This window comes from Zootoca vivipara, chromosome 9 (assembly GCF_965207765.1).
Source record: "Zootoca vivipara chromosome 9, rZooViv2.hap1.1, whole genome shotgun sequence".
NCBI classification, from domain to species: Eukaryota; Metazoa; Chordata; class Lepidosauria; order Squamata; family Lacertidae; genus Zootoca; species Zootoca vivipara.
This window is the reverse complement of record NC_142592.1, coordinates 5,214,955-5,239,669: the sequence shown is the minus strand read 5'-3', so window position 1 is coordinate 5,239,669 and position 24,715 is coordinate 5,214,955. Positions and strand designations below refer to the sequence as shown.

Below are 24,715 nucleotides of genomic sequence, written 5' to 3'. Positions count from 1 at the left end.
GTTTCTGCTGTGGGGCGAAAAGTGGGCAGAAGTGTCAGAGAGAAAAGTTGGATTTGTTGGTGACCAAGGAGAAGAACAGATTGTGTCCTCTTCGTGTTTAATTTAAGAACACCTCCTTATCCTTATTTCACTCTGTTAGCAGGATGTTTTTAGATAGCATTTATCTTTACAGCTTTTTTTCTGGTGGTGGTGAAAGGGCGTTAATGGACTCGAGCAGGCTGCTGTGCTGCAACATATGGCTACCCTGTCTGCTTTTGTCACTGAGCATTTCTGTCTAACATCCGATGCATACAAATAGGCTTATGTAAGGTATTTTTGCTGTTGGAAGTGAAAAACAATGTAGGAACAGTGACAGCATGCAGTATGTCTTGTGTTGCTTGCTGGAGTGCAGGAAGCATACTTTATTTTCATGATAAGAAATCATACCTGGGACTTCCTTGTCAGTTTTCTGGGTGGAGCTAATCCTTCCCCTGCTCCCTGGTGGACAGCATGTGAAAGCCAGGCCAGGGGAACAGAAAGGCAGTGATACTCCCCCTCACCCCCCCCCCTTCATGCAGAGAGGGTGTCAGCGTGCATAAAGGTCAAGGTAAAATGAAAAATAATGTTTAGGGCAGGCATCCCCAACCTGCGGCCCTCCAGATGTTTTGGCCTACAACTCCCATCATCCCTAGCTAACAGGACCAGTGGTCAGGGATGATGGGAATTGTAGGCCAAAACATCTGGAGGGCTGAAGGTTAGGGATGCCTGGTTTAGGGTATTTGGATATGAATGAAGTTTAAACTGTTGATTTCTCTCACCCTTTTTTGAGAGATTCCCAGGAACACCGGACTCAACTTTGCCTGCAGCCTCTTTCACCTGTGGTCTGTCTTTGTGCCCTGATTCTTCCTGAACTGAACGTTGATCACATGACTTTTACTCCCGCTACTCAACATTTATCAAGAGCCAATAGGCCAGATAAATGATGCAACCAAACATAGTATGTAAAGAAGATGAGCAGAACTGGAAGGAGATTAGAATGAAGAAGTTATTAGGATGGGAAGGGGGGATGGAGGGTTACCTGGTAGCTGATAAGGAGAAGGCTCAGTTATGAGAAAGTTATGATGCCATATTAGATTCAAGACAGATTTTTAAAACTATAGCAAACACAAGTAAGAAGTGCACCCCTGGACCAGACCAAAGGCCCAGCTAATCTAGCATCCTGTTTTCTGCATCTTCACATGTAAGGACAAACCAGTTTGCTTCTCTGTGTATTCCCCTTCTCTCTCCTCTTCCTATGTGCCAAATTTTCTTTCAGATTCAAATAAATCTTGGTTTAGCATTATGAGTAAATTAAGAATCCTGGCTTAAAACAAATACTGTAATGATTAGTTTAACAAGCCAGTTTCATAATCCATGGTTTGAATTGGGCTTGTTCAGTAGCTAATCTTTGTTGTGATTCATACAGAATGCTAACTGAAAGTAAACACATAAGTCCTAATTCAAGCCATGCACAAGAAACATGCAAGTCCAACTCTTCATGTGGGCTCACTTAGGTGTGTCCATGTACTGCTGTAAATTGTGGTATGCTAACCAAAAACTTCCAGGAAGCCCACAAACAATAAGAAGCAACACAAACATTCTGTGTTGACAGACAGAATGAGCAGGAAATTTGCTCCTGGCATAAGACGGTCAGTGGGTGGGATGGAAGGACAGAAAAAAAGTTGTAAGGGGAAGAGAATACAGAGATCCCCCTCCCGTCATCAAGAGCAGCTCCTCCAATAGCAGCAATGCCAGCGGGGAGGGGGAGGAGTCCAGTGAGGAAGGAGGAAGAGGGATGCAGGGCTCCGGCAACACAGAAGAGCCCCTGCTACACATGAGGGAGGAAGAGAGAGGGGGGGAAAGGGGGGAGAAGGAAAACATGGAGCGTAGACCCTTTTTTCCTCCGGTTCCGGAATGACGCAGGAGAAGGCGGGGAAGAAGGTTTGCCGTCTCGAGACTCTTATGCTGGAAGAAGTCGAGGGGCGGTCCATTCCCGGATCCTGCCTCGGACTAAGCAGACATGTTCTACACACCAATTCCACTGTAAATAGACTGCACTAAATAAAACTGTCTAAAGACAAGAATGTGGAGCGTCGTTACTCTAGAGTAGTCGCAACAACAACCTCTGACAAAAGTGAAGACAGATGAACTTTCCTGAAATGAATAAAGTAATTCAGGGAAGGTAGAAAGAGAATAATGTCTAGGGATTTGAAGTTGATATAGTAAATGTCAGGGGTCTGGTACACAGAAACGTAAGATGGATTCATAGCAACGAAAAGAAGGATTATTTCAACAAAAGTGTACTGAATTAATAGAAGCATTGTGATCACAAGAGGGAATCCAGTTGGAGAGAGTGCAGCACTCAAGATGTGGAACAGAATATAAAGATTTGGCAATAGCCTAGATATGCAGGACAAAGTAAATGGAAGAATTGGTGGAATACCCCACCCCCATTGCATGCCTAAAACAGGGGTCACCAACCTTCTTGGGCCAGTGGGCACATTTAAATTTGAGAAAGCACTGAGGGTGCTAATTATAAAATGGCTGCTGTGGGGTTACATCAGACAAAATGGCTGTCAAACACTCTTTATGCAAAAGATTGACGGTTCAGCCCCATCACCTCCAGGCAAGTCCAGGACTGACTCCTGTCTGACACTCTGGATAGACCCTGTCAGAAAAGGTAGACCAGAGGTGACTAACCAGTGGCCTCCCACATGCAATTGGATTACGACACTCATGATCCCTGATGATCATCCATGCTGGTTGGGCTGATGGGAGTCTAATGACAGCTGGAGAGCCACGTGTTAGCTCCCTGTTCGTTAGACCTTATTGAGTAAGGTGGAACGATTGTTTAACTAGGTACAGTACAAAGTTGCTTCCTATATCCATAACTGCAATTTTCAGAAACCACGGTTTCCTGAGTTTGGATGAATGGGAATTTTAGGTTCAGAACAGGCATTAAAGCTTTAAATCTTCTATTCTTCTGCCTGAAGTGTGGGGTAGCATGTGAGCCCAGGGTTCATTCTGACTTATGCTGTTAGCAACAAAAAAATGGTTTGTTGTTATGTGCAGGCTTGATGCTTATAATACAGTCACTGACAAGCATACAAGCAAAGACTTCCTTGCTTCATGTTCCCAGAATGAGCCGTGTGTGTGTGTGTGTGTGTGTGTGTGTGTGTGTGTGTAAATGCAATATTTAAGGGAACATTGGCTCAGTGGATCCAGCACTAGGAAGCAATGCATGCGTGGAGAGTTAGAGAGGATGAAGTGTAAAATGCATAGAGATAATGAATATTAGGGAAGCTACAACAATATGCAGTCAAGATTTAAAGTTAGGTATATGGGGCGTCCAGGATTATTGCACACAGATCAATGGAAAAAGTGATAATTTGGCTCAACAGTTTCCTGGAGTAAATTAGGGATATAAACTGTTTTAGGCTTGAACTCTGTAGTTATTCATCTAGGAGTAAGCCCCATTGAACTCAATGGGACTTTCTTCCTGGTAGACCTGTATAACATTGTGGTGTTAGTGGGATGGCAGACATTTTCATTCTATCTGAATAGTTGCATGTTATTGTACTAATACAGTTCTTATGCAATATTATCAATAACTAGAACATTTGGCTTGAATGCATTCTGTTCTTGCCAGAAATAGTTCTATCCTTGACATCTGCCAGACAAATACAAAGCCCGCAATGAAAGGAAGTAGAATGGTGCGATAGAAGTCTCTTATCTGAAACTAGAGGAAGCTTTAACTCCAGCCAACAGGAAAACAATTTAATTTTCTTATCGAGGCCGGTACTGCAGATTGAGATAGCTGAGTTATGTGCTTAGTTGAGTTATGCCCTTTTCATGGCATTTTCTCTTCTAAAAAAAACCCCGCCGAATTTTTGCTACTTATTCTGTTTTCCAAGTAACATTTCTTAATGCCTCTTTAATTCAGTTTTAGTCTGGTTTGCAATGCAACTTCCACTTGATTTCCCAGAGCTTTAGCAACCAGAAAATGCTCAATAACTAAAAATATTTGCTTTTTATGTTGCTCCAATTATTATTATTTTATCATTGCTCTTTGGACTGCTTACCAATCCAGTTGCTCATGGTTGGGGTTTCACTATGCACCAAGGCAGATTTGAGGGGTTTTCACCTCATCCCACTTTACTGGCCGAGGGAGCCGGCGGTCGTCCACAGAGAGTTTTTCCGGGTCATGTGGCCAGCATGACTAAGCTGCTACTGGAGCAACGGAACACTGAAACCAGAGCAGCGCACACAAACGCCGTTTACCTTCCCGCTGGAGCGGTACCTATTAATCTACTTGCACTTTTTTTTTGGTGTGCTTTCATACTGCTAGGTTGGCAGGAACTGGGACCGAGCAATGGGAGCTCACCCTGTCGTGGGGATTTGAACCGCCGACCTTTTGATCGGCAAGCCAAAGGCTCAGTGGTTTAGACCACGGCACCACCTGCGTCCTTATTGCAGCTTAAATAGAAGAAACAGATATGCTTATTGCCATCCATTAAGTTAGGACACTCACAGAGGCTGCATTCACACGAAACACAGGGCCAAACCATGGCTTAGAGCAAACAGAAAAAACTCCCAGGGAGGAGATTAAAGCCGCTTTGCTCCCTGGTCCTTTTAGCACAGCACAGCAGCTAAACCAATGCTTGGCTTAATGTGCCATCTGAAACCAGGCTCATAGTTAAGCTCTCTCCTCCTCAACTACAGTACTACAAAAGCATCTATGTGTTCAGTATGAATGCGTGAATGAGTGAGCCAGTCTTGCAAATAAGTGAGCCAGCCCCACCACATAGATGCCTACTTATGCTCCAGGCATATCCTCCTGAAAGGCTCTCTCTATGGGGGATCCTGACATGCATGCTTATCATATGTGCTGAGGGGGCATGGCCAAAACACATGTTGGCATCAAGTGGGTAGGGCAGTCCATCTCGTACATGAGTTCCCATTCACACATTTAATGCTGGATGCCTGAAGGGGGCTTCTATGTGAGCATGGCAGAGGTGTTGATCTGATTCGGAATTTGGTAGGCTATTTGGCCTGAGAAATGGCTTGGTAGAGGGGTGCCAAAATTAAAGGTTCCAGAACCTAAAACTGAATGAGATGTACCATTTTGATATTTCACCTGGATTAGCTGACCACTGAAGGACAGCTGAGTGTAGAAGCAATGGCAATCTATCTAACAACAAGTAGTCAAATTTTCAAAGAACAATAGCTGGCATGAATTAATTCCATTCGTATCCCGCTCTTCCACTGAAAGGAGCCCAGGGCAGTAAACAACAAGTGATAAAACACCTTTCTACTTTAATCCAATACAGATGCAGTCTGCGGAAGTTTTGTTGAAAGAGGAAAAGGAAGGGCATTCCAAAGGGCAAGAACCACAACACTAAAACCCGATTCCTACATTGTAAGGAATTGATCTCCTGATAAGATGATATCTGCAGGAGGTGCTTACCTGTAGAGCACAGTGATCGACTGGGTATATAAGGGGTGAGACAATCTTTCAGGCATCCTGATCCCAAGCTGTATAGGGCTTTATACATTGAAACTATCACCTTGAACCTTGCCTAGTAGCTAACTGGCAGTCACTGCAATTGTTTCAACAGTGGTTGCTGATATCTTGCTCCGGTGAGCATTTTGCACCAGCTGCAGCTTCCAAACTAGCTTCAAGGACAGCCCTACATTGAGTTACCATTTTTTAAATTCAACCTAGAAGTTACCAGTGCATCATAGCTGTCAAGTTTTCCCTTTTCTCGTGAGGAAGCCTATTCAGCATAAGGGAATTTCCCTTAAAAGAAAGGGAGAACTTGACAGCTATGCAGTGCATGGATGAACAACAGTGGTCAGGATATTCCAGTCCAGAATTGCTGCAGCTCCTACCTAGCCACTGAGGTCAGCTGGGCCTCTAGTGACAAAGATGGACCCAGCAGCACTCCTGTACAAACCTGATCTTTCAGAATAAATATGACCCCGTTCAAAGCAGGCAATGGACCAACTATTTAGACTCAAGAACCACCACCCACAGTCTTGCCAGAATTCAGAGTCTGTTTCTTGTCTCTGATCCAGCCTATCACCAAGAGCAGGAGGAAGCCCCAGAAGTTATTTTCTCTGAACCCAGATCTGAAGAGCTTCACTTATAAATTGGATTTATTCATTTGGAGTCAATGAATCTGTTTTGCTGCGGCTCATGGTGTATTAATGTGGTGATTTAAGCTTAGATTTGTATTTTTTTTTGTCTTCCACTGGCATTTCAGGTTATTTCTGTAAGTGTCATTTTAATATATTCAGTCTTATCAACAGACACTATTTTAGGCTATGTGATGGTCTCTGTGAAGCAGTTGTGTGATAAAGGCACTTTGATGTTTACTGGTGTTTGGAAATCCCGATAAAGCCACAATTAACAGGTTTGCTATGGTAGATTTAGAATATGTTGACATACATATTTATTGCAGGTATTGATGTGAAATGGTTGTCCTAAGGATAATGCCCACATTCAAATGTGAGGCACAGAAGCTGATTAGTATCTTCTGATAATGGCCTCCCAGTTCTTCTGCAGTAAATATCACCTATAAACACTTAACCAAATCCTGCAATTGGGATAGTGCACTGTTAGGCTCTGATTCACAAAACAGCAGAAGCCAGGATCCTTGCCTTTCAGCCAGTTTAGTCTTTAGTTCAGTGTGCTAAATTATCTGAAAAGCATGTGTGTCTGCTGGCTCAGTTTGTGCCCTAAAAAGTAATCCAGTTATTTAATAGCACTGCATGATTGATGAAAAGAGCCAGGAAATGAAGACTTGCCAGCTGAATAGTAGGCAAGATGTGACCATTAATTCCTGTTCACACATGGTTGAGAAGTAAGTAGAGTAAAATGCAAAGTGCAAGTCTTTGGAGACCTGTACATAAGTGTGTGAAACGCATAGATACAAATATGACACAAGGGCAATATTGAGAAGTTATGCTTTCTGTGCTATTAATACATGGAAACAGTTTTCAGCAAACAGAGATTAGCTGAATATGAAACTGTGAGATAAGCAGGTTGATTAAAACATAATGTTGCTTTGGGTCAAAATTCTAATGCAATTCAGCCCAATCCACCTTCCAGTAAATGCTCATAAACCATGTGGTTTTGAGGCATCTTAATGGTGCTAGGAAGAAAACAGCCCTGTCTCATGTTTTTCTGTGTTTAGCTTCTTTCTCTCCCCCACCCCACCCCCAAGTTCAGAAAATATAATTCTTTCAAAGCTCATTGGAATGTCCCCAGGTGTAGGTGGCCTCTCGTGAAGCTACTCTGGCTGGTAGTGGCCTGTGTAGACTGCTCTAGCCATCTCCTTCTCTATGGTCTATCTCCTTCTACGTATTACTCTCTGGTGCATTGTTCCCACACCACTGACCATTTGGATGCAGCTTGATCATGCAAGTGACCACGACTGCAGTTTGGCGAGGAGGCAAATGTGAGATGGCGCTTTAAGGATTGGCGTACTGAGTTTCCTTTTTGTGTCCTGACCTTAATATTATGAACTCTGCCAGCAGGAATTGCCTTACTTTTATTGCACTTATGTAAACCACTTTATTTTATGCTTTAAATAATTAATAATTAGTAATAGCAATCTCCAAATATTTCTCCCTTAAAGGAACATTCACATATCAAGAAACTAGAGCAGTCTCAGCCACCAACAATATTGAGCGGTAGTGTATGAGAACTATAAGCCCTGCCCATATGCCGCACATCTTAGAATAAACGCATTTCAGGGGGAAGCTGCGTAGCTTGCCATGAAGGGGTAATTTCAGGATGCTTGAGAAACAGATGTGGAGAAGCAGGCACATCCTTTCATGTCTATATATTATGGCAGGCTTTTAGTGTGTAATTTTAGATCTTGCTGCTGCCTGATTTTACTGTCATTCTTACTGTGTTAATGGATCATCTGTGGTATGCTGCATTTTTTAAAAAAACAGTAATTAGATTTTATGATTATGTTTTATTAATTTATGTTTGTGAGCCGCCCAGAGAAAATGGTTATGGGGTAGTCTCTATATATGCCATAAATAAATAAGTTTAATTAATTTTTTTGAATTTATTATTATTTTTTAAAAGCCTTTAGCCTCTCTGAATATGTTAGCAGACGGGAAGAGAAGAAACAATCTATTATCATCTTTTGTGAAAATTTCCAGTTATGTTATCATTCATTTGAAAATGCAGAATGGATCCCTGGCAAATGTAGTGAAGTCTATATGGCATAACTTGATTTCAAAGATTATATCTTATTGCAGAGGGTCAATGAAAGCAAAAAAAACACTCCTCATTCAGAATAATACAACTTCTCAAAACTAAAGAAAAGAAGTACTTCAGCTGTACCATATAGTTGCCATTTTCATTGTCCAAAATATTGCATAGGAAGAAAGTTAACTGAGGTTTCTATGGCGTATTGAAGCATGCTCTTTGCGTTTAGAACTTCCCTGGTCCCAGTTTGATACTGAACCAGCATCAATACATCTTTATAGACTTGATAATTTCCCCAGTCTTTGAAATAAAAGTCTGCATTTGGAAGGATGTAACCTATTCAAACTACGGTAAGTCAAAACTTGAAAACACTGAGGTAAATATTATAGTTTACTAATTACAGGTAGGTAGCCGTGTTGGTCTGAGTCGAAGCAAAATAAAAAAATTCCTTCAGTAGCACCTTAAAGACCAACTAAGTTTTTATTTCGGTATGAGCTATCGTGTGCATGCACACTTCTTCAGATTGAATAATAATGGGATCCACAGAAGCCTATGTTCACAAAATAAATGTGCTCAAAAAAAATATGTGCTACAAGACAATTTGCTGCAATAAACTAACACAGGGGTAGGCAACCTAAGACCCAGGGGCCGGATGCGGCCCAATCGCCTTCTCAATCCGGCCTGTGGATGGTCCGGGAATCAGCCTGTTTTTACATGAGTAGAATGTGTGCTTTTATTTAAAATGCATCTCTGGCTTATTTGTGGGGCATAGGAATTCGTTCACCCCCCCCATATAGTCCGGCCCACCACATGGTCTGAGGGCCGGTGGACCGGCCGACAGTTCCTGACCCCTGGACTAATACATCTATCATTCTGAGATCCGGCTGAACATGGATGAAACAACTGAAGATACTGATTATCTCAGTGAGCAGTATGCTACTGTTTTGTTTGATCGTAACCAAGTGAAAAGTCTCCACATAGTAGTTTGAATTTGTATCTCTGTCTATTCAGTGAAACAATGGGTGGTATTTTGCTAACAAATCCTTTCAATGGATAGATTTCCATTTGCACAACTGGACTTCTCCCCTCTCCTTCTTTGCAGTGATGTGCAGGCAGAGATCCTTGTTCTGATGGAATGATTGCCATAGGGTCCACTCAGCATGCAGGTGCTTCTCTCATTTTATGTGAAGTCTCTTGATATTTGTTTAGATATACAGAAGCAGAAGGAGTACACTGTGCACTGAGTACACAGGTCACTGTGGAGTGTGGCAGATCCAACACCCCTCGTGTGTTCCCCCTCTCAAAAATAGAGCATTGTGGGCAGAACAGGGCTGGCCGTGGATCTGCTGGATCTTGTTGTTGTTGTTTGGTCAGACTAATGTTGGTAGTTTCGAGAATATTGTCCATCCATCTCGTCCTCTGTCGTCCCTTTCTCCTGGTGCCCTCCATCTTTCCCAACATCAGGGTCTTTTCCAGGGAGTCTTCTCTTCTCACGAGGTGGTCAAAGTATTGGAGCCTCAGCTTCACGATTTGTCCTTCCGGTGAGCACTCGGGGCTGATTTCCTTCAGAATGGATAGGTTTGATCTTCTTGCAGTCCATGGGACTCTCAAGAGTCTCCTCCAGCACCATAATTCAAAAGCATTAATTCTTCGGCGATTAGCCTTCTTTATGGTCCAGCTCTCACTTCCATACATCACTACTGGGAAAACCATAGCTTTAACTATACGGACCTGGATCTTGAAGCAGTCCAACTCCCAAAAAGGAGGCCCTCTTGGTTTCTTCAGCTCCACCAACCTGGAGCTATCACAGCTAAAATAAAGTGTCAAAGACAAACAATCCAAGCACCCCCACCTTCTGCCATGGCTGCTGTGAAGTGAGAGCAGTTTTGCATGTGGCAGTTGATCTGCCTCTCTGTCTTGATGAGCCCTACCAGGGTTTAGGGTCACTTTATTAGCCATTCTCTGTATTACTTTTCTGTTTAGCTGGATGCAAAGATGGAACAAGAATGCATTTATTTCTACCATCTACAGTGGTGCCTCGCTAGACGAATTTAATTCGTTCCACGGGTCTTTTCTTATAACGAAAAATTCATCTAGTGAATACCATAGGAATGCATTGAATTTTTTTTGAATTCTTTTTTTTTTGCCCATAGGAACACATTAATTGAATTTCAATGCATTCCTATGGGAAACCGCGATTCGCTAGATGAATTTTTCGCAAAACGAATTCGTCTAGTGAGGCAACCTCTGCTAGAAAAAACCTTTCGTTAAGTGGAAATTTCGTTAAGCAGTGCATTCGTTAAGCGAGGTACCACTGTAATTTGTGTTTGTGTGCATGGATCTAAACAAGCAGAATGAGTACAATAGTGATTTTTGTCCCCTTGTTTGTATTTGTATTTGTTTAGATTTAAAAAGTTAACAAAAGTACACAGCTTAGTTATTTCCTAGCCTCGTTTTGATTTCTACTTCTATTTACTTGGACATGAAGAAGAAACAAGACTGTATTCAGTTAATCTGACATCTTGTAGGAACTTTCATTTGTGTATGTTTGGATAAAAGGAAGTCTTATACAGGGTGAGTCCTTTAAAAGAGGCCCCGTGGATACAGAGTACACATGTTCCATGGGGCCTCTTTTAAAAGACTCACCCTGTATTATTTGCCTTTTACTCTTTGTTATTTCAATTTAATATTAATAATCTGAATTATTAAGGTAATCAGCTGATTTAGATGACTACTATTTCTTGAATGGATTATTTTTTATCAATTAAACATATGATTTATTAGAGTTGTTAATTCTTTTGTTTAATATTGAAGGATTATTTTGCTTTGGGCTGTATACAAACAGAATAGCTCGAATCTGTTAACTGTAGTATTTGATTGAATTTACATTGACATAAGGGTAAAATAAGTTAAGGAAATATTTCCTAAGCAAACATATCTGATTGACCCTATGCTATCTCATTTCTCCAGCATATTGCTGAATATCTAAAAGTGGGCTAAGGCAGTAAAATAAGTTGAAACAATGGGAAGAAAAAACCCAAGGATGCTAAGGAGCAGGGACGTGGAAGGAAGGGGTCACGGTAGGGAGATGTGGGTGAATTGAGAATCTTGACTGGTGCTATTTAAAAACCAAAACATTTGAAAGAAATGAGAAAAAAAGAATTTAAGACTTAGAAAACAATTCAGAAACAAGATAAATTGCAAACCATCATAGATAGCAAATAACAAGAGGGAAGGTTGTAGGATCAAAATTAAGGGATTATTTTTCAAAACAGAGGTAAACTAATAAATGGAAAATTAAACATTATAAGGGACAAAATTCACTCATTGAAGCCAAATTGGGTAAAACTTGAACACCTAAGTGAAGCACATATTCACTATCAGGAAGAGACAGTTATGCTGGTAAAAAAATAAATAAAAAGGATGTAGGATGTATGTATAAATTAGAATTAAATAGAGTAGGGGCAAAACTAGAAATAATCCAGAATGAAACAAGAAGACATAATTTAAGAATTCATGGGATTCCTGAGACAGTAGAAGGAAATAATTTGGTAGAGTTACTTATTTAAATTTTAGAAAGGGCGGAATGAAAAGGCTGAATACATCTGGTGCCCTTGAGCTCACAGATGGGCTTTTGATCCAGTGGAAACCTCCCCACTAACAGGAGAGGAAGGCAGCTGGTCTAGTGCCCCCCCCATTCACCCTCAATCCACATGCCCAGTGCCTCCTGAAATTCATCTCCAGGTATTTAGGAGACCCTCCAGCACAGGGAGGCTAGAAGATCTAAAAAATCTCCTCCCCTTGTCTTCTGTTAGCAGATGCGTCCAGGGGATCAGAAGCATTTTTACAACTGCAAGAGTATCAATTGCATTTCTTTATTTAAACAGCCCTGCAGTGGCAGGGATAAAAATCAGCCTTCTGGATAGGTGCTGGCATTGTTAAAAACTAAATGAACCCAGAGACATGTTAGTTACCTTTATTACGTTAATTTTGCTTTATTACCTTTATTCTCTTCCTCTGTCAGAGGAAAGCTTCCTCCGTCGGAAGAAGGGAACCTTTGGATCCGACCCATTAGATTAAGATCTGTATGGGGAGAGGAAATTGACGACTGAGGGCCACGACATCATAGTTCTCAATTACATTTATCCAGAGATTGGGATTTCCAATTTTTAACTAACAAACCTAGGTTCTAATTTGAATATTCAATTTCAGTTAAAAATATCCATCATATGGGAAATAATGGAAACATTTCAGGAGACTCAACAAGTGCTTAGACTTATGCAGATCAATCCTATGTAGGTCTGTTTAGAAGTAACTCCCACTGAGTTCAATGTAACTTACTTCCAGGCAATAATGCATAGGATCCGCCCTTAAGGACTTAAAATATACACCTACAAAGATAACAATTATTTTGATTTTCCTTTAACAACTCTGTCCACTAGCAATGACATTTACTCTTAAAGATCAGCAGGATAATAGGTAGTTGTATTTTATCAGTTCTCTTTCTCTTCTTATAGCGTATGAATAATAACCACAAATTCCTTGAAGATATTTTCAGTTAATGTCAAAGGACCAAGCTTTCCAAATAAAAGAAGAACTAATTCATGACTATCTAAAACAGAAAAACCAATTTTATTTATTCAAGTCACATATAAAAAAGAGAGACAAATACCTGGAACAAATAAGAGTTGGCAGAGTTTATGCTGCATGTAATGGAACTTTAAAAAACCCATACTTTATCTATTATAGTTTTATTGTTTTTTAAAAAATCTCTTACAAGAGTCACCAAGCTTTTTGGACCAGTGGGGAAATTTTGAGTAAGTGCTAAAAGTGCCAGTCACAAAATGGCTTCAATAGGAGGAAGGCACAGCATGAAATGGCTGTCATGGGCGTCATGATGTAACATATTGTTGCTTCCCCACCCACCTGGACATGCTTGCTGTGGGAAATCACATACAGTACCGGTATGTCCTGCAAGTCCTAATTGTGGAAATGACACAGTATTAATTCCCACAGCACTCCCAATGTTGTTGTTGTTTAGTAACAGAGAGCATTCCCCAGTCCCAGGAAAACTATGCAAAGTGGCCACACCATGCTCCCTATCTTGCACATGTACCACTCACTGCACATATACAGTTATACCTCATGTTACCTTTGCTTCATGTTACGTTTTTTCAGCTTGTGTCCTGGAAGTACCGGAAAGGGTTACTTCCAGGTTTTGCCACTCGCACATGCGCAGTAGTGCGAAATCATGCTTTGTACATGCGCACAAACGCCAGATTGCGCCATGCACCTGTGCAGATACGGCGCTTCAGGTTGCGGGCTTTTCATGTTGTGAATGGGCCTTTGGAATGGATCCTGTTCGCAACCAGAGGTACCAGTGTACCTACCACGGTCACACATGGATTTCCTCTTGGGATAAGGACATCACTCCCTTAAAAAACAACAACACTCAACTGTCCCTCTCAAAGAATCAAATAAAAATAATTTAAAATAAAAAAAATGCACATGGGCACTATGACACCTGTGGGAGCCAAGTTGGTGATCCCTGCTGTATGCTTTCCAACATCTATATGATGCCACTGGGAGCTCTCAGTCAGGAGCTTCAGGTGCAGTGTAAAGGTCTGGGAGGGCCAATATCCTGAATCTGAATGGGGTGGAGTGGTTGGTTCTCTGGTCAAGGTATTATGGACTTAACCTGTTCTGGTGGGGTAGCATACCCCCTGCTATCTGAGGGTCCTCCTTGATGCCAATTGTCACTTACAGCAAAGGGTACATTGGTGGTGAGGGGTACCTATGCCCAGTTTTGTGTGTTTTTCCAGGTATGGCCATTCCTGGAATGCAAGTGTGACCTCAGTCGTATCAATGAAAATGTGGACATAGCTGGCCATGCAAATGTAGTGTAGCTAGTGCAGAAAGAAGTGGCTTAACTGTTGGGTAGATCATCCAGAGAAGAACGCACTACTCCAATTTTGAGAGCACTGCAGAACCCCTACTTGGCTATTTTCAGGCAGAATTTGTCTAGGCCTTTGGAAGGCGACAGGTACATTTCAGTACTGTAATTCTTTGCATCTTTTCCTTTAATCATTCTATATGATTTTATCAGATATTATGTTATTAGTTCCTCTGGACACCCTTCAGAGTGGAAGGGTGAGATATAAATTTTAAGAAATAAAGATTATTTGTCCCTTGCACCTATAAAGAAAGCAAACTCATTTAGAATTCAAACACACACACCCTCAACACCTTCCTCATGTACTGCTCCCATCTCTACCAGGGTAATGTGGTGAATCAGGGTGTGGGAGCAGTGCAGCTACCTGGTTGAATCTGCCCCAAATTCCCTTTCGCTCCAGCCCTGCAGGCAGGGGCGTTGCTAGCTGCTCCGGAACCCGGAGCGACGGGGGCGGGGCAAACCACCCACAGGGGTGGGGAGAAAGCGATCTGTGCATGGGGGCACTGTGGCGAGCTGCCCATGGAGTCTGCCTGGCGGACGCAAGGCCCACGCTGCCGTTTCGGGCAGCGCAGGGATCCAAGCCATCACATCACTCCTAGGAGAGACACGTGGCTCAGGCACGCTGCAGGCCAGGCCCTGTGGTAAGTGCCGCCCCCGCGGTGTGTCATTTTGTCACCCCCTCAGGGATCACACCCAGGACGGGCTGCACTGCCCTTCCTAAGCCCCTGCCTACATACACTCCTATGTAGTAAGGTAAAGGTAAAGGGACCCCTGACCATTAGGTCCAGTCGTGACCAACTGTGGGGTTGCGCGCTCATCTCGCATGATTGGCTGAGGGAGCCGGTGTATAGCTTCCAGGTCATGTGGCCAGCATGACGAAGCCGCTTCTGGCAAACCAGAGCAGCACATGGAAACGCCGTTTACCTTCCCGCTGTAGCGGTTCCTATTTATCTACTTGCACTTTGACGTGCTTTTGAACTGCTAGGTTGGCAGGAGCTGGGACCAAGCAACGGGAGCTCACCCCGTCACAGGGATTCAAACTGCTGACCTTCTGATCAGCAAGCCCTAGGCTCTGTGGTTTAACCCACAGCACCACCTGGGTCCCTATGTAGTAGAGGGTGATATACATCACAGTGCTGAAAGGGATAAATTGCATTAACAGGTTTTTTTTTCCCTAGAGCACTCACAGTAGCTAGTACTATAGACAGAAGTTGATATTCACTTCCATTTTGGATACTATCCCAGCTTACTTAATAATAATGAAGGAAAAGAGGGCAACCAAGAGGTGGATTTTTCAGGACCCTGGACAGTGCCCAGGAAGCCTGAAACTTCTGTGAAGGAGAGGTCTGTTGGCAGCTGAGCCTTTTATGCTTCTTGTGCCTGACTGTACTTCTGAGGCTTTGGCCCTTGCTGAGGAATCTAGTGATCAGGGATGATGGGAGCTGTAGTTCAACAACAGCTGGAGACCCAAGTTTGAGAAACATTACAATAGAGGCTTGGTGACCCAGGGGCAAACGTTACTTTTCAATTTCAATTTCAATTTCAATTGACCATAGTTGAGAAGTTAAGAGCAAGGAGAAGTTCACAAATATTTCATGGTTACAGGTAGGTAGCCGTGTTGGTCTGGATCGAAGTAAAATAAAAAAATTCCTTCAGTAGCACCTTAAAGACCAACTAAGTTTCAATCTCCCAGGACATTCTATACAAGATCTCAAAGTAGCTGTCTTACTACAAAAGAATTTCAGAAATAGACTGGAAAGAGAAGTTGCTGAATTACAACTTATCACCAAGCTCAAAACCATGGAGGGACCTGGTTTGAACAGAGATATCGGATTCTTATCTCATTATACATGATAAGCGATCTTCAGCCATCTCAACCCTTGCTTTTTCATGCAAAACCATTTGCAGTCGTTTTCGGTCATCAACAGCTATCAGTCAGTCAATCACCCATTTCCACCACCCTTCTGAGTGATCCCCCATCCCCATCCCCACCCCTCCCCACCCCTTCTCTACATAAGTGCCTGGAAACTTCCATTTCACTGTATCTGAAGAAGTGTGCATGCACACGAAAGCTCATACCAAAATAAAAACTTAGTTGGTCTTTAAGGTGCTACTGAAGGAATTTTTTTATTTTACAAATATTTCATGTTTCAGTGGATCCCAATCTTTATAATAGACATGCCAGCAGAAATAGAGTGAACATTAAATGAGTGCACTGATAATCAAATGCTGATTATCCTAGAATGTATTGTATTGTAGAAACTTGGTTCATTATTGTCTATCTAGCTAGAACATCTTTTGTTTTCTCCCCTGACAATAGGCAGAATATTCCAATTAAAGAATAAAGAGTCCCTGGCTAGAACACTAGCTATTCTGTAGTTGCATCAAAAGCAGGGTACATTATAATCTGCCTTAAAGTTCATAACCCAAGCTAAAACTTGCAATTGAACATAATCTTTGCAAACACACAGAAACAACATTAAAACCCAATGCATTACAAAAGGAAAGTACTAGCGTGGGTGTGCTATGCTTTTGCTATGTATTTATCACATAGCCCATAGAGAGCTTAATAAATAACCTTATACAAAGAAGCCAACTAGACCTGTAGCATGACTGAAGAGTAACAGTGGATAATCAAGTAGTAGCACTTCTGAGCATTCAAATGCCTTTACGAAGGCATCCATTTCAGAGGTAAATTTTCTATTTTATTGCCTGTGGATTCATTTCAAGGGGCCAATTAAAAATTCAGGGATATAGACAAAAAAGATTTGCAAAATAATAAATAACAGTACTATCAATGCTAGCAACATCAATTATAGGGCAATTTTAAAAAGAATGAACATAAAGTGAAAATGAAGTTTTTACTCTCTTTGCTTTTATTACACATCACAATATAAAATAGTCTAATAGTCTAAGGGAAAATTATGTTACACTCTCTTATATTAATCAATTTAGAGCACATATGTGGTCTAGTTTTGTTCTCATAATCCACTGGAATGACTTATGGTTAACTTTTGGTAAACAAAACCACCAAAATGCTGGTGTGGTAAAGGCAGGTATATTTCGGCTTTTCTTTTGGTGACTTTGATGACTTTGTAAGCCAGAAACCAAGCTACTGCTGGCAATTTCAAATGACCATGTATTTGCCATGTATGAAATTGCAGAATTTGGCATCTTTTTGACTTTTTGTTTTAAGTGCATAATAAAAAAAAACCTGCTTTCCTTGACATGGTGGACAACAGCAGTTGCTGTCTGGTGTGGCCACAGTGGAGAGGGCTTGGCTTTGTCATGGCTGGCAGGGGGTCACTTCCTCCTCCACTGGTGTAGTTGTTAAGAGCGGTAGACTCGTAATCTGGGGAACCGGGTTCGCGTCTCCGCTCCTCCACATGCAGCTGCTGGGTGACCTTGGGCTAGTCACACTTCCCTGAAGTCTCTCAGCCCCACTCAACTCACAGAGTGTTTGTTGTGGGGATCCACTACTACAGCATCGCTCTGATGTCTCAACAGTTGCACCCACTTCTTGCTGCCTACTTCTTTGCCAAAGCCCATCACTAAAGATCACCCATGTGGAATCTGATCTAGACTGATATTGACTGCCACTATGGTTCCTCCATTTGAGCCCATGGCAGTTGGTTAGAGTATGGTGCTGATAACACCAAGGTTGCGGATTTGATTCCCCATATGGGATGGCTGCATATTCCTGCAGTGCAGGGGGTTGGATTAGACGATCCTCAGGGTACCTTCCAAATCTATAATTCTATGATCACTTCCAGGTCAGCTTGATCATCACTTCCAGGTCATCCTGCAGGTTGGCAGCACCCAGAGATGATGGTATATTTCAGTGGCTGTAGCCAAGCTGGTTCGGCTCTTCTGTAATATAGAGCCACACAGGTGCTCTGTATAGCAACCACTACAGAGAGTGTTAAAATAATTAAGGTTTGCAGGATTTGTTTCCATGTTTCCTCTGATAATGCCTTGTGGCGCTGCTTTTTAATTAATCACTTCAAGGTCACCCTATTTATTTAAAAGGTAAATAATATTTAATGAGTATTCTGCTAGTGGCAAGGCTTAACTGAAGGCTGTTAAAAGAGTAGAGCGCTTAATAGGAACAACCTAACCTTCTCCTAGGGACACGGGTGGCGCTGTGGGTTAGACCACAGAGCCTAGGGCTTGCCAATCAGAAGGTTCAAATCGCCGTGATGGGATGAGCTCCCGTTGCTCGGTCCCTGCTCCTGCCAACCTAGCAGTTTGAAAGCACATCAAAGTGCAAGTAGATAAATAGGCACCACTCCAGCGGGAAGGTAAACAGTGTATCCGTGTGCTGCTCTGGTTTCACCAGAAGCGGCTTAGTCATGCTGGCCACATGACCCAGAAGCTGTATGCTGGCTCCCTTGGCCAATAAAGCGAGATGAGCACCGCAACCCCAGACTCGTCTGTGACTGGACCTAACGGTCGGGGTCCCTTTACCTAACCTTCTCCTACATGCCTTGGGTACCAACACATACTTGCAAAGGGTAGTTTGGGGAGGGAGCTTAAAGTCAGTATCTTCAATGGAACCTGCAATGATGATAATTTGAAGAGAAATATCACATTCATTGAACATTCAAAAAAGGCTGCAATGTACTAAATTTGCGCTTGGAAATTACTGATCTGAACAAAGTCAGATGAATTTATTTAATAATGTATCCAGCACTCCCTGTGCTCAGAAAGGATTTGCAGGAGCAAGAACAGTAGCCTAGACTTGAGGAAGAAGGACCTGCCCTATCTTCTGCTACACCTTCCAGTGTTGGTACATAAGAATGCCAAGTGGTGTGAAAAGAGTTAACAAACACCAAGCTCTGTCTTCTGGGATGTAAGCAAGGCTTGGTTTTTGAAATACTGACAGTCATGTTTTCATTAAAATGATAATGCAAAGAAAAAAGCTAGTCTTTGAAAGCATATTTCTTCAAATGAGTGAAGCTTTCCTGTAAAAGATTAGAGCACCAAATGCAGCATGAAAAGGCTTGACAAATTAGTGCACGGTTCCAAAAGTGGGCAAAATTGAAGAAGCAGGAGACACATCTGGTGATCCAGAAGGGAGAAACCTATAGAGACATTTATCTCTAGGCAGAAAATGGCAAACTAGTCAAATGGTCTGAAGTCTGGCCACTTCGGAGGTAGGCAAAGCATTCCACAAGCAAGTCTTCACTGCTCAACTTTCTATAAGATGATGAAAAGGTTGGGGAAAACATTGTTGGTGTCATGAAGTAGTGCCTACCTATTTTCTATTGATATATTACTATAGCATATGCATCATTCTGCTTTCTTGAATTGTCCTACTCCTAGACATAGCAGCCAACTCCTAGAGGCCTAGGTGCCTCTGGCCCTCCCCCCAATTACTGGTAAATACTGTATTTGAAAGAATCATCCCCCCATGTTGATGGGCTTTCTATGTGGGGTTTATCTGCCCCCCCCCTTATTTTATTAAGGATGGAAGAGGGAGGGAAGGAAGGAAGAAATAGAGAGAGGGATAACTCATATTTGTGGGTGCCTCTGGGTGATGCTGTGATGCTGGAACTCTGCAGCAAGAGGAAGATACCGGTACGCCTGTAAGGAGCCTTGTAAGCAGCTTTCTCTCTGCTTGATTTACAGCAGGCACGTCCAACAGGTAGATTGTGATCTACCAGTAGATCACTGGATGTCTGTGGTAGATCACTGGTAGGTCACTGGCACCCCTAAAAAAAGCTCACCCAAAATTTTCCTCCTCCCTAAAAAAAGTTGAACTATGACCTGAAGCCCTAAACAAAAATGGGCCTCCCTCCCTCCTAAAAGAAGCTCAACAAGTTTGACCTAAACCCCCCAAAACAGGGCTTCCCTTCCTTAAAAAAACTCAACAGCTTTGACCTGAACCCCCCCCAAAGGGGGTAGATCACTCCCAGTTTTAAACTCTGTGAGTAGATCAGAGTCTCTTGGGAGGTGGCCACCCCTGATTTACAGTATACAGATGCAGGAGGAGGGGCAGACTGGAACACCACTGCTTTTTATAAACATCACTGTGTCTGTCAAAGCTACAGCCCCCCCTTTCTTATTCACTTCCTTTTAGCCTTGCAGAGCCACCTTAGTCAAATTGAATCTTCTGCACCCTCATTAAATCCTCAATAGAACTCTTAATGCGATTCCTGAATGCTCATTAACAACTTCCACTGAAGAACAATAGGGTGAAGTGGCCAGCTATCGAAACTTGCCTGGAGATATCTACTCCATTGTCTTAACTACTTAACTACTGGTAGCCACTTTGCTTTATTTATTTGATGTGTTTTTGTTACAGCTGGGTCCCCCCCCCCAGCAAGCGAAGACTTAGCTGCTCTTGCTAAAGCAAAGCCCTTTCCACTTCAGTTTTTGGAGGGGGAAAGTGCTGGTTATGGTCTGTAAAATACATCAATTTTTTGCTTCTAGGGAGGGGGCAGCTGCCCCCTCCTGCCCCCCTGTCTACGCCCATGCAGGAGGGGGAGAGAGATGAGCAAGGTGGCAGGAAATGAACCAGTAGAGCCAATCTAGCACTCCCATCTGCACTGTGCCAACCTTGCTGACACCTCACCTCCATAGCTGCCAAGTCTCCCGTTTTCCCCGGGAAACCCCCATTTTTCCGGCTGTCCCCAGCCGAAAAAACGATATTTTTTTTGTTTTTCCCCGGTTTATTCTGGCGCGACGGCCATTTTGGAACTGGGCGGAGCATGCTCAGAAGCGACTTTTGATGCTGCTCTGCCCAGTTCCAAAATGGCTGCAGCGCGACTTCTGGTGCGGCGGCCATTTTGGAACTGGGCACAGCAGCATCAAAAGTCACTTCTGAGCATGCTCCGCCCAGTTCCAAAATGGCCGCCGCGCTACTTCTGGTATGCTACTTTTGGTCCGATCCCTTATTTTTCAGAGAGGCACTTGGCAGGTATGCTCACCTCTGCTACTCTCCCTCCCAGTAATCTGCAGTGACTCTGTTACCAGGCCAGGTAAGCAGCAGAGCACCACCCCAACAGCCACTACTGTATGTAATTATGTATTAATTCATTTCAATTACTCAGTGCAAATTAATTACATCATACTAACACAGTGCACTGAAACTAGGTGCCTGCAAAGCACAAATTTCCAAATGGCTTACAGAAGTGAAGAAGAAGAAGAAGAAAAAGAAGAAGAAGAAGAGGAGGAGGAGGAGTTTGAATTTGATATCCCACTTTATCACTACCCTAAGGAGTCTCAAAGCGGCTAACAATCTCCTTTTCCCTTCTTCCCCCACAACAAACACTCTGTGAGGTGAGTGAGGCTGAGACACTTCAGAGAAGTGTGACTAGCCCAAGGTCACCCAGCAGCTGCATGTGGAGGAGCGGGGAAGCGAACCCAATTTCCCCAGATTACAAGTCCACCGCTTTTAACCACTACACCACACTGGTGTAAGCTTCACTTAAATGAAATGGCATGAACCTCAAAGCCATTAGCTACTGGTAGTCTGATTTATGGGAGGTGGGAGGGAATTGCTTGCTTGTAAATACTGCAACTGGTTAGCGTGAATTAGAGGCAGTGCCAAACTTTACAAAATGAACTTCAGTTTTCCCTTCTGCAGTTTCCCTGGATCTACTTATGTGGAGTATTTTTATTGTGAGACTTTTAAGGAACATGTGAATTACATCTGCTAGTGGCTATCCTAAATTATTGGGATTTGGTAAATGAATAAATAATGATTATATCCCAGAGGAAAAGAGCATCCAAGAGCTTGGGTCAAACTCTGTCTAGACCACTTACCCTTTCTCTCTGGAGCATGGTACGTTTGGGAGTTATCTGACTTGTTCAAAATAAGCATGAATTACCCCACTGTGCACAGCACTGTGAAATATGTCTATTCCCTACTCTACTTCCTAAAGCTTACATGATGCTCTGATATATGGCCTTCTCACCAAAGGACTGGGAATGAGATTCAGTTTCTTAGTTCTCTTATATGCTACCATAACATTCTTCCTTGTTCCTAGAAAGAATAAAAACTGAAAGAATAACCCTGTCTCATCCCCTAAATTAGAGCCATCTTGATGTGCCGTGAGCAGAATCAAATTAATCACTGGAAAATCAGTGAAATATATTCTTTTTTTAAATTCTCATGTCTCTGCTGTGTTTGATATGTTTTCTGTAGCATACTACAGAATATGCAGAGTCTTTGGGGACTCTTAATAAGTGCAAAAGCCTAGCAAATTCGGTTTAGTGTAACCTATGATACAACAAAAAAACAAACAAACCTAAGATCATGAACACTGGCCCCATCACCTCCTGGCAAATGGAAGGGGAAGAAATGGAGGCAGTGAGAGATTTTACTTTCTTGGGCTCCATGATCACTGTAGATGGTGACAGCAGTCATGAAATTAAAAGACACCTGCTTCTTGGGAGAAAAGCAATGACAAACCTAGACAGCATCTTAAAAAGCAGAGACATCACCTTGCCAACAAAGGTCCGTATAGTTAAAGCTATGGTTTTCCCAGTAGTGATGTATGGAAGTGAGAGCTGGACCATAAAGAAGGCTGATCACCGAAGAATTGATGCTTTTGAATTATGGTGCTGGAGGGGACTCTTGAGAGTCCCATGGACTGCAAGAAGATCAAACCTATCCATTCTGAAGGAAATCAGCCCTGAGTGCTCACTGGAAGGACAGATCGTGAAGCTGAGGCTCCAATACTTTGGCCACCTCATGAGAAGAGAAGACTCCCTGGAAAAGACCCTGATGTTGGGGAAGATGGAGGGCACAAGGAGAAGGGGACAACAGAGGATGAGATAGTTGGACAGTGTTCTCGAAGCCACCAACATGAGTCTGACCAAACTGCGGAGGCAGTGGAAGACAGAAGTGCCTGGCGTGCTCTGGTTCATGGGGTCACAAAGAGTCGGACACGACTAAACGACTAAACAACAACAACATGATACATATTAGCTCTCAGTTGTACTTTAAATACCCTAAAAAAACAAGGGTGGGCAGTTCATTTTTGTTACACTCTTACCTTGTTTTATTTTACACTTCTTTATGTATTTATGCTTTAAAATATGTTTTAAAAAGAAAGGTGTCTAACTGAGCTATTTATGTAATTTTGTTTGACCATTTTAGAGCATCCATGCAAAACACAGACACACATGAGAGATCAAGTTACACAAAACCTCGGAAAAGCAGAGCCTAAAGTGCTTTTTCTGCAGTGTTTCCGAATCAAACGTAGAGCATATTGCTGTGCCGTTTTGTCAAACGGACCAAGACAGTGTTCATGCACAAATGTAGCCTCAGTGTTTTTTTTTTAATGTGAACCAGATTACAGTACAATTTCTTGAAAAATCACTGGTAATCTATATGTTGTTTGTTCACAGTGTCTTGAGAGAGGGAAAAACACACACTTTCCTTTACTCAGTGAATTCCCTTCATTTATAAGGAAGGGAAGAGACATAGCTCGGTGGTACAACACACATGATTTGCATTCAAATGGTCAGTGTCATTTCCTAGCAAGTTTTGCCTGAAACCCTTGAGAGCCACCAGTCAGAATAGACCAGGAGTCAGCAAACTTTTTCAGCAGGGGGCCGGTCCACTGTCCCTCAGACCTTGTGGGGGGTCAGATTTTTTTTTTTTATAAAATGAACGAATTCTTATGCCCCACAAATAACCCAGAGATGCATTTTAAATAAAAGGACACATTCTACTCATGTAAAACATGCCTGATTTAGAAGGCAATTGGGCCGCATCCGGCCCCTGGGCCTTAATTTGGGGAGCCCTGGAATAGACAGATAATACTGAGTTAGATGGACCAGTGGTCTAACTAGATATAAGGCAAGCTTCCTATACCCTTATAACTACATTTCCATGGGGGAATGACACTTTGTGGAGAACATATTCATTCTTTCCATTGCCTCTACCTTGGCATGTGTTGGTGGTCAGCCATGGCCAGGATGTGCTCAGGTAATATGCCCATTGGCGAAGCCTGTGATAAGTGCTCCATATGATCTTACTGTACATCCTAGAGCTTGTCCCCAAATCCATTCTCCAGTACTGGTGTAGTGCAAACAAATATTCTCCTTTTGGGGAAATTATTTTCTAATGCAAGTACTCCAGTGCCCACAAAGATTAATAAATAGTAACAAGCCTTTCAGTTATCTGTTTGAAAGTTCTGGTTCATTATCTAATTTCCATTTTATCAAGAATTTTCCATGCCAACCAAAATTGAAAAATGTTGTTGTGATGTTATTGTGTTTATATTGGCAGTCAGCATGTTCAAAATGGAAAAAAGTGATAATATTTGCTTGCTATTTTTGTCTTAAGCCTTGAAAAGATTCATTCTGTGCGCAAACAGAAGGGAGAGTACATTCTATTTTTCTTCCACTTCAAAAATAATGGGGGATATATTTAGCTCTTACCAAACAAACATTATTTTAATCCTATTTGTATAAGCCTTTCACAGTGTTTATGGACTCAGAAGTATTCTGTGTCTTGTCGTGTTTCATATTTTTGAAAATAATAATAATTTGAGATT

The 24,715-nt window shown here is 42.3% G+C and overlaps 1 protein-coding gene across 4 annotated transcripts in view; it reads right to left on the bottom strand.

Moving 5' to 3' along the window:
* The window catches only part of MAGI2 (membrane associated guanylate kinase, WW and PDZ domain containing 2), a 598,953-nt gene that overhangs the window by 189,293 nt on the left and 384,945 nt on the right, over positions 1-24,715 (bottom strand). For 3 of the 4 annotated variants that reach the window (XM_088676955.1, XM_088676954.1, XM_088676956.1), the window contains one exon: positions 12,251-12,331. The exons of the other annotated variant lie outside the window; for it this stretch is intronic. In XM_088676955.1, the coding sequence (XP_088533081.1) occupies positions 12,251-12,331 (81 nt within the window). The remainder of the gene's footprint in view (positions 1-12,250; positions 12,332-24,715) is intronic. 4 annotated transcript variants of the gene reach the window in all.